The 11,196-nt window shown below is 45.3% G+C and overlaps 1 protein-coding gene across 2 annotated transcripts in view; it reads right to left on the reverse strand.

Moving 5' to 3' along the window:
- The window catches only part of IGSF11 (immunoglobulin superfamily member 11), a 205,078-nt gene extending 195,163 nt beyond the window's left edge, over nucleotides 1-9,915 (reverse strand). For both annotated transcript variants that reach the window (XM_049877076.1, XM_049877066.1), the window contains exon 1: nucleotides 9,690-9,915. In XM_049877076.1, coding sequence (XP_049733033.1) covers nucleotides 9,690-9,741 — 52 coding nt within the window. In that variant the 5' untranslated portion in view covers nucleotides 9,742-9,915. The remainder of the gene's footprint in view (nucleotides 1-9,689) is intronic.
- Nucleotides 9,916-11,196: the final 1,281 nt, after the last annotated feature.

The following is an 11,196-nucleotide window of genomic DNA, read 5'->3' on the forward strand; positions in this document are numbered from 1 at the left end:
AAAAAAAAAAAAAAAAAATCCAATTTCACTAAGCAATGCCTTCAATTAAGCACTAACAATAATTTTATTCAGTCTCAACCCTTTATAATATTCTGTGTGGCCAAATGAGAAATGTAAAACATAAATCACTCATGCTCTATACCAAAGCAAAATAGTTGTCCCAGGGAGAAGCACTGGTACTACTGTTTGAGCTCAAAGCTGAACTAGCTATTTTTTTTTTTTCATGGAACACCATTTTCACTTGAAAGAACAACTTGCAGGGTATGGTTATTCAGACTTATGTTTCTGACAGACATTTTCTCAAAACTGAACCGAGTGAGACCATCACTTCAAGGGAAATAACTGGCAGCTGCTCTTTGCCCAGCAAATATTAGAATTTTGGAAAAGTTGCATCTGCCATTGTGAGCTCAACGTAACAGTTTCCCAATACTTAAAGACTATTCTGATGTGATTAGTGGTGATATTAAGTTTTTTTTTTATTATTATTATAGAATGAAATATGTCAACATTTGAGATGCCCATAACTCGGTGAGTCAATATTTTCCAAATACTTAATGCATAATGTTATGAAATCATGCACGAGTAAAAGATTCAAAGTACAAGATAAACCAATGGATTTTAATGTAACTGAATAAGCAATGTTTATTGATACATCTTAAGATTCCATGCTGCAACTCATCTTTGAGGAAACTACCATTTGCTAAGTTTTGGTCAAGTATCAAAGAATATCCAAAAGTACTTGAAAATGCTATTAAAATATTCCTTCCTTTTCTAACTACGTATCTGTGTGAGGCCAAATATCCTTCATATATTTCAACCAAAAGAACGCAGCATAACAAACTTAACCCAGAAGCAGGAGAATCTAGCTGTCTTCTAATAAGCCAGACACTAAAGAGACTTCCAAAAATGTAAAACACTGCCACCCTCCTCACTAATACTTTCTGTTTTGGAAAAAAATTGTTACTTGTCATAAAAACATATTAGTGATGATACCATGTGGTAGATTTATTATTGGTGTATTTTAAATGGATTAATAATTTTTTTAATTTCCCACTTTTAATTTTTAATATGATAAATATCAACAGGTATAACTGACATAAATAAAAGTTCTTTGGGTCCTCAATAATCTTTAAGGTCAAAAAGTCTGAGAACCGTTACAGTACCTTGTTAGTGCATTACACGTCATGCTGTGTGTAATGCTTTAGTCTTTGCCAACCAGCGCTATATGGCAATCTATTTATACCTGGTCAGTAAGCACAAACACACTACACTACAAGCTCTCTCAGCCAGTGAATTCTCTAAGACACTAGCCTTACTTGGATATGTTTTCTAACAACTGGGGTTTACTATCCTGCCGTCTCTCTTTCTGCCATGTCTTTTGTACTGTGGCAAACGATCTTGACCCATGGTGGCTAAAGCTGATAGTGATGGACCTGGTACAAAGAAAAGATTAAATATTGTGATTGACGGTAAAATATATATTTGACGATATTTAAGGCATCTTGGAGGCCATGGTTAAGGATGCATCTTTGACTAGCAGACTTCTGACATCATACACATCAATGCATGCTGAGCGCATAGTTCACAGGGCATGAATCGTGGCTGAAAGAAACTGTGCTGGAAATACGTAGACTTTCGGAGAAGGGGACACAAGGGAACGGCAAGGCAACTGCCAGCTTCCAGTGGGAGTAGGTTATCATGCCCCCCCCCCACACGGGCCTAATGCACCTGCAACCCTTTATACACAATGACGGGGTGTTAGACTACACAAGGTGTTACTTTAAATATCTCTGTTCTCGAAAGGCTAGTTCTAACATACATATCCTCAAGACTAAGAATACTAGACATGGGAATGAGAAACTTCAAGCTTCTAAATGAATTTCTCAAAGTCCAAGATTACTCTTTACTACATGGAACAAAACCTTCAGGATTTCTTAGAAAAATTCTTTCAAAAATGGACAGTAACAAAATTTTGGAATTAAAGATTAGCTACAGGCAGTGAGTATATTTTAATAGGGCAGGAACAACTCAGAAAAGGAGGGTGAGAAGGGTTGCACAATTTGAGGAATGTAATCAAAGTCACTAAATTGTACAGGTAGAAACTGTGTAGTTGGTGTGTTCTGCTGTGTATATTCTCAACAAGAACAAACTAAATAAAAATTTAGAATAAAATATAAGATAAGAATCATTTTTTTTAATCTCTATGTATTGCATTTTTATACAAACTTCCAAAGATGTTATAGGATTTGAACCAAAACCCAGCGCCGCTGAGTGGATTCTGACTTATAGCGACCCTATACGACAGAGTAGAACTGCCCCATAGAGTTTCCAAGGAGTGCCTGGCGGATATGAACTGCCGACCCTTTGGTCAGCAGCCTTAGCACTTAACCACTACGCCACCAGGGGTTTCCACAGGATTTGAAAAGACTGTGAAATTGGATCCCTATCACCTCTGTTCCACAAAATATATATCACGGTTTAAGGAAGATGGAAACCCTGGTGGCGTAGTGCTTAAGTGCTAAGGCTGCTAACCAAGAGGTTGGCAGTTCAAATCCGTCAGATGCTCCCTGGAAACTCTGTGGAGCAGTTCTACTCTGTCCCATAGAGTCGCTATGAGTCGGAATCAACTCGAAGGCAGTGGGTTTGGTTTTTTTTTTTGGTTAAGGAAGATTGTGCCTGACCTAAGCCATGACATTTTCAATCGCCTCATATGCATGTAAAGCTGGATAGTGAGTAAGGAAGACCCCAAAATTGATGCCTTTGAAGGTGCTGACAAAGAAAACTGAATATACCATCAACTGAGAGAAGAACAAACAAATCTGTCTTGGACGAAGTACAGCCAGAATGCTCCTTAGAAGCGAAAATGGCAAGACTTCATCTCATGTACTTCGGGCATGTTATCAAGAGGGACCAGTGCCTAGTGAAGGACATCATGCCTGGTAAAATAGAGGGTCAGCAAAAAAGAGGAATATCTCTTTTTTGAAATGAAATGAAACGGACTGACACAATGGCTGTAATATGGACTCAAGCACAGCAAGGATTGTGAGGATGGTGCAGGACTGGGCAATGTTTTATTCTTGTCGTGCATAGATAGGGTCGCTATGAATTGGCACCTAACAATAACAACAAGGAGGATCAGTTGAAGCTGACACAGTCACATCAAACCCCTACAGATAATTTTTAACAAAAATTCTACTTTTCTTTAAAAGAGAAAGAAAACGTTCTTTTAAGGAACTGAAGGGACACAGAATACCACTTTCATGTACAAGGATCTACTGAACGCTTATGTGCTAGGCATGGCGCTGTCTTTTGAGGAACACACACACATACGCACAGTCAACTTATAGAACAAGACAAAAATTTTGCCCTATGACTATGTCTACAACCCCACATACCTCCTCCAATGCCCAGCTTGTAAGGTGGTTTGTGGCTTTACCTGGTTAGCTCCAAGATTTTTTTTATAACAATCCTCAAAATTGGTAGAGCTGAATAATTGGAATGAGCCATGAATCACTAAATCTATTTACCTTTTAAGAACCTGATGCTACTAGCAGTAGAATATAACATCCTCCAGAATGAGAGGAGAAGATGAGTTGGAGAGAGGAAGAATCAATATTAATGAGAATCCAGGAGTGAGAGAAGAGATTTTACGTGAGCAACTGCTATGAACAATGAGACTTTAGGGCAAAGGTGGGTAAAAGGATTCTCTAAACTGAACATCTATTATGCTCCACTGATGTGATGATCTTCAACATGTTTTTGTAAAGATTTAAGTATCTTCTCAAAAATATTGCACAGATGAGTCTTTTAAGACTGGCCCAGAAGTGGTCCCATTATATTAGAGTTACATTCGCAATGTCACATTGTGTTACTACATAGTTGTGACCCTTTATGAAAAAAGAAAACAGCATTAACTTCTAATCCCACAAACCTATAATACTTTAACCATCTACGTTAACCCTAAATTCTGATCTACAGCTGCTAGTGTTAACCTAATTCCCTGAGGATTCTTCCAAAGAACTATGAGGTGCAAGCATTTCCTGAACTTGGTGCTTCTGGGACCTCAACTTCTTTACCTACAATGTTTTTCAAATAAAAATATACATCTAACCCTGTCAATCTGTTGTGTCTCTCAAGATCAAAAAAGTAAACTGCTAAATGAAGAGAAACCACTAAGTACACTTTTTCAACTGATTTTTTTATTGAATAAACTTTGTTTTGTTCACCCTGACAAACTTGTATTGGTTTACTCCAATTCTATAAACATGAACATTTAGTGATATTTATTAAAATATGATTTTTCCTATATTGTATGAATGAGGCAGACCTCACTACACAGTACCTATACAGGATCTGAGCATGGACTATAAAGCTAGGATCAGATCCATGGCTAAGTCTATCATATGTGAAATTGGGGAATAAGTAAATTTTCTCTCTTTGGCTTCACATTCCTGTAATTTGAAACCATCACATATGTAAAACTATTACTACAGTTGGTCTGGTAGGCTATAGGAGAAAAAGTACAGAAGGGACTGATATCCAAAATTTAATAGCAAGAAAAATTTCCCTTCACCGTTTGGTAAGACGGACTTAACTAAAAAGTAAACTAATTAGCTCTGTACTTCTAAGACCAAACTCAGTCAAATCAGATGGCTTTGTGAATACCACCCAAGAACTGACAACCTCTCTTAAACTAGCTGCTCTCAAAGTCTGATCAAAAGAGGATTTCAGATCCTCCAGCTGGTTGGAGGGCTACTCTCAAAATGCAAGGGTGAGATATGTTAGTGCTGGGGATCCCACCTAAAACCCTTAACGGCTGAGAGAGAATAAACTGGTATAGTTAATCTAAGTAACAATAGATTTGGAATCCCTATTCTACATAAACTCGTTATAGGTAAGAATTTTAGTGGAAACACCACAATTTTCCCAAATTTATCCCAACTCAACAAGTACCAACAGTCCTTTGCTTTGTACTACACACTGTAACTTAAGAATCTTGTGCACCTACGGGACTAAACCAAAGGCAAAGAAGCTTCCTGAATAAACTGAACGCTTCGAAGGCCAAAGCAGCAGGGGCAGGAGTTTGGCGAACATGGTTTCAGGGGACATCTAGGTCAATTGGCATAATAAAATCTATTAAGAAAACACTCTGCGTCCCACTTTGGAAAGTAGCAGCTGGGGTCTTAAACACTAGCAAGTGGCCATCTAAGGTGCATCAGTTGGTCTCAACCTACCTGGAGCAAAGAAGAATGAAGAACACCAAAGACACAAGGCAATTATGAGCCCAAGAGACAGAAAGGGCCACATAAATCAGAGACTACATCACCCTGAGACCAGAAGAACTAGATGGTGCCTGCCTACAACCAATGACTACCCTGAAAGGGAACACAACAGCATGAGAGCAGTGGGATGCAGACCTCAAATTCTCATTAAAAAAAAAAAAAAAAAAACAGATTTAATGGTCTGAGGCTAGAGGGATCCTGGAGGTCATGGTCCCCAGACATTCCGTTGGCCCAAGACTGGAACCATTCCCAAAGCCAACTCTTCAGACAGGCATTGGACTGGACTATGGGATAGAAAGTGATACTGGTGAGCAGTGAGCTTCTTGGCTCAAGTGGCTCATAGTCAAGAGACTATGTGGGCAGCTCCTGTCGGGAGGGCAGGTGAGAAGGCAGAGGGGGACAGAAGCTGGCTGAATGGACACGGGGAATACAGGGTGGAGAGGACGAGTGTACTGTCTCATAAGGGGGAGAGCAACTAGGAGTACACAGCAAGGTGTATACAAATTTTTGTATGAGACTAACTTGATTTGTAAACGTTCACTTAAAGCACACGAAAAATTTTAAAAAAATAAAAATCTTGTGCACCAACACATCACCTCACTTGACACTAAATCACATGGCTTAAGTATGAAGATTCAAACGAGAATTCTCATTACAAATGCTTCCACTATCAAAGTGTGAAAACACATTTGAAAATGTGCCACATACCATTGCTGGGGGGGAGGGGGAAGCCAAAACCAGCACCTTTAGCCACCGCATCATTACCTTGGGTCTGACAGCAATGCCAAGCGTAACATTTCAGAGCACTTGATGATTTAATATTTAAACTGCTTTCTGAATAGTCCATGTTGAATAAATGCATAGTGCATTAAGCTTAATTTCTTTACAATTCTCATCCAGTGATGGTCATCTTTCAAGTAGATCAAACTGTAGATTTTTTTCCTGAAGAATGAATTCTTCTAAATCAGTTACATAATTTTACAGCTCATATATTGAAATTTACATTAAATTTTTTATAATACTAACATTTAGGTTCATGACTTTTTCATTTTCATTTTATCTTATGGGATCTTTCCTTTTTCAATTTTCTCAGATTCTGGAAAGCTATCTGCTATTTCAAGGAATCACAAAGGAGTAAAAGAAACACTTCAGATATATCTAAACCACTGGAAGAGCTATATACAGGTCAACTTTTCAATTCAAAGTCCTTTTGAAGTTACTCCACAGTGATTTAAACAAAAATAAAAGCAGAAATTTCTTGGCATCCGTTCCTTTCTTATATTTTAAAAGATATTCCATTTCTACCATTTGTGCCTTATTCCATTGCAGTGGCCACTGGTGTTCTTTATCTAGCATCTGTTTCCCCTTTCTCCTTCCTCTTTCCTAAAGGAACCCCCACCTCCCACCCCCACTCCCATTCCATATTGAAAGGTCTAGGGATGGGCCCTAATTCGTACAAACCAGTCCCAAGCCCACTGGCATTGACTGGTTCAAGAACTTAATTCAGTCAGGACACAGTATTTATTCTCCTGCAGTTTGTTACAAGTCCAGAAGTGAGGAACCAAACTGAATGGAAAGACTGTTATTCTGTGTTTGGAGTTACAGAATTCTTTTTTTTTTTTTTCTCTCCCGCTGCACTTGAGCCAGGACAACCTTTGCCCCAATTGCTCTTGGCAGCCATCTTACAAACAAAAGGTTGGCCAGCCTGAGGACAAGGCCAACACACAGAGGACCACTGAGCAAACAGGGTTTCTGAGAAATGGAGCTGGAGTCCTGATCATTACCACTTCTGCGGCCCACGATACCTCTGGACATCTTGCTTTCTAAGATTAAAAAAAAAAAACTTTATTGTCTATAAATGAGTTTTCTGTTATTAGCAGCAGAAAGCATCCTAACTGATAGATCCATATTTAAATCTGACACAGTTATCCTATATATAATATGTGAACTCTACATTGATACAATTTAAAGTCACCTGACTTCTCTTTATGATAAAACCAAACCAAACCAAACCCCGTTGCTGTGGGGTGGATTCACAGGGTTGTTGCCGAGATGAAATAACAAATAAAAAGCACCTAGCTCAGTGCTGGAAACCCTGGTGGCGTGGTGGTTAAGTGCTACAGCTGCTAACCAAAAGGTCAGCAGTTCGAATCTGCCAGGCGCTCCTTGGAAACTCTATGGGGCAGTTCTACTCTGTCCTATAGGGTCGCTATGAGTCGGAATCGACTCGACGGCACTGGGTTTGGTTTTGGGTTTAGCTCAGTGCTAGGCACAAGCCGGTACTCAATAGCCACCCATCGTCTTTCTCTCCCCACCTTAGGGAAATTGAACATGGGTACCTTTATAGGTGGCCTACTTATTAAAGCCATCTTGCCCCAAAATACGTGTTCAGTTATCTCTCCTTTGCACACACACACACACACACACACACACACACACACACTCCTGCTCTGGAAGCTAGAACTGTGGCCTGTCAAGAATACGCCCCTACACTTTCCACTTCCTATCTTTCGTTTAGGCTATTCTTTTGCCCAAGAGAGCCCAACTACTCCCATCTCAGCCAATTCAAATCCCACTCATTCACGGTCCAGGTCAAAAGTAAACATTTCCATGACATTTTCCTCAATAACACCATTAATAAATGGCACTCATCACATATTCCTTGCATCGTAAATTATCTGTGCATGCTTAGAGCCTGTTTTAAAAAACTGTAAACTCCTCGAGTGCTGAGGACAAAGTCTTCTGCATCTCTGTATTCCACCACCATTCCCCCTGCCAGACACCCAAATGCACAGACCAGCAGCTCAGCAAATATCTGTTGAACAAATGAACACAGTTTTTGAAAGTGAAAAGTATCCTACAGAACAGATTATCACAAAGCCTGAAATGGCCTTGGTTTAGAAACCGTTCGCCTGAAGAAAAAGAAATAAATCAGATGACCTTGTAAGGCTGATTCTGCGAATTGCATCAACTCTTAAAAGTAAAAAAAAAAAAGTACTGCCTAATAATTCAAAAGCAAACTATTCACAAATGCAACTTAGAAAAAGAGAGTGGCATTTATTATAATATACACAATTTAACAAGAGATTTTTTAACCAAATTTTGGGCTGTTCATATAGTAATATTTATCATATTTTCAGTTATGTTCAAGGGATTTCACATTTGAAGGAAGCAGAACAAAAGGAGATGTCAGCCCTCTCACACTGTTAACAGTGCAAAATTCATTTGAAAGCGTAAATTCATAAAACGTATGTATTAACGTCACTTAACTATTATCTCCAGGTCACCACCAAAAATACACAAAGCAAACTCCAGAAAAGACAGTTGTAATTTTGAAGGTTATACCTTCACCAGCTTCTATGAAGAAGGTATACAAAATGTTTTCTTTTTATTCTTATCTCCCCTATTCAATGATTTGTATCATCTAAGTCTGCTGAAATTAGGTTACGTCAATATCTATGAGCATATTATCAGTTCAAATAAGGCCACGAACCTAAGGGAAACATACTCCTAACTTCAGAAAGACACAGGATTAAGCAATCATGATACTCTATAGATCAGTGAACCTGTCTTTTAAAAAAAAATCTTTCAGAGTAAATCTCAGCAATCAATTAAATGGGACAGAAAACTTGATTCCACAGGACAAGGCATACACAAGAAGAAAAGGACAATTATACGATGAAAATCAGGTTTAAAATTATGGCTATTCATAGAAGATAAAATGTAAAAAAAAGGTTAAATAACAAACAGGTAATTACTTTTTAGGTAAACAGGTTTTTAAAAACCGTTAACCAAAAAAGGAGTTAAACGCATGCTCAGCCTGTTCAAATTGTTATATTCTATGTATTTCTGTAAGCCAACTTACAGCTTTTGAAAAAGAAACCCAGTAAAAAAACTCTTATTTTTGAATACAGCGTCAGACCCTGGAGGCTATTTTTTAAACAAATAGCACATTTTCAATCCAAACCTGCGGATGCTTCTTAGAGGTTGGAGTAAAGCTACAGTTTAAAGTTTTCCAAATTATTCTAAGAGCATCTCCAGTCTTCCTGGAGCCGCCTAGTAAACGGAAAGTGGTTCTAAATACTGTTTCCACCCGGATCCCCTACGTACAGGAGTTTGTTACCTAAAAGGGTCCTGGATCTCCCAGGAACACAGCGGGCTAAGTGGGCGCGAGCCGGGCTCGGCGGGAAGCGGCCAGCAGGGTCAGCTCCCTGTCTGGGTCGGGGGACACCTGCGCCGGGGGTCCGGGAAGCGGGGCGCGGGCGGGGACGCAGCCGGGGAGGGGGGCGCCGAGCCTCGCCCGGGGCCAACGAAGACAACCCGAGAAAAGTCGGGCTCCCGAGCCTTGGAGGCGACAAGTTCTCCCCGGGGCCACCTGCCCCGCCGGCCGGGAGGGCTCCTACTCACCGTGCAGCGAGAGCAGCAGCAGGGGCGCCAGGGGGGACCCCCGAGCAGTCATCCCGCCGCCTGGGGGCCCGGGGCGCGGCAGTGGCGACGCCACCCCGGCTCTCTGCGCCCTCGGGGCAGCCGGGTCCTCGCGCCGCGCCGGCCGGGGCTGGGACCCTCGGACCCGCCGCCGGGACGAGCAAGTGCGCTCGGCGGAGCCTCAGCCGCGAGCTCGCCGGCCGCGCCAGCCGCGCCACAGCCGCTTGGCGCCGCCCCAGCCCGCGGCCCCTCGCGCCGCCGGGGCAGCCACTCCCCCGACTCCCGCCGGGCTGCTCGGCTACTCCGGCCGCGGCCCGCGGGCCTCCGCGCCGCCCACTCGCCCCGCTCGGTCTCCCGGGCAACGCGGCTCCAGCGCGACGCCTGGCGGCCCACCCGCGCGCGCAGCTGGCGAGGCCCGGGCACCTCGCCGCGCGCCTGCTCCCCGCGGCCCTGGGTCCCCCAGGCGGCCGTCCCCGCCACGCCGCCCTCCTGCTCCCCGCGGCCCTGGGGTCCCCCGGGCGGCCGTCCCCGCCACGCCGCCCTCCTGCTCCCCGCGGCCCTGGGGTCCCCCGGGCGGCCGTCCCCGCCACGGCGCCCTCCTGCTCCCTGCGGCCCTGGGGTCCCCCGGGCGGCCGTCCCCGCCACGGTGCCCTCCTGCTCCCCGCGGCCCTGGGGTCCCCCGGGCGGCCGTCCTCGCCACGGTGCCCTCCTGCTCCCCGCGGCCCTGGGGTCCCCCGGGCTGCCGTCCTCGCCATGCCGCCCTCCTGCTCCCCGCGGCCCTGGGGTCCCCCGGGCGGCCGTCCTCGCCACGGTGCCCTCCTGCTCCCCGCGGCCCTGGGGTCCCCCAGGCGGCCGTCCTCGCCACGCTGCCCTCCTGCTCCCCGCGGCCCTGGGGTCCCCCAGGCGGCCGTCCTCGCCACGCCGCCCTCCTGCTCCCCGCGGCCCTGTGGTACACAGGCGGCCGTCCTCGCCACGGTGCCCTCCTGCTCCCCGCGGCCCTGGGGTCCCCCAGGCGGCCGTCCTCGCCACGCTGCCCTCCTGCTCCCCGCGGCCCTGGGGTCCCCCAGGCGGCCGTCCTCGCCACGCCGCCCTCCTGCTCCCCGCGGCCCTGTGGTACACAGGCGGCCGTCCTCGCCACGGTGCCCTCCTGCTCCCCGCGGCCCTGGGGTCCCCCAGGCGGCCGTCCTCGCCACGCTGCCCTCCTGCTCCCCGCGGCCCTGGGGTCCCCCGGGCGGCCGTTCTCGCCACGCCGCCCTCCTGCTCCCCGCGGCCCTGGGTCCCCCAGGCGGCCATCGTCCTCGCCACGCCGCCCTCCTGCTCCCCGCGGCCCTGGGGTCCCCCGGGCGGCCGTCTTCGCCACGGTGCCCTCCTGCTCCCCGCGGCCCTGGGTCCCCCAGGCGGCCGTCCTCGCCACGCTGCCCTCCTGCTCCCCGCGGCCCTGGGGTCCCCCAGGCGGCCGTCCTCGCCACGCCGCCCTCCTGCTCCCCGC

The sequence above is a fragment of the Elephas maximus genome, chromosome 1, assembly GCF_024166365.1.
Source record: "Elephas maximus indicus isolate mEleMax1 chromosome 1, mEleMax1 primary haplotype, whole genome shotgun sequence".
Taxonomy (NCBI): Eukaryota; Metazoa; Chordata; class Mammalia; order Proboscidea; family Elephantidae; genus Elephas; species Elephas maximus.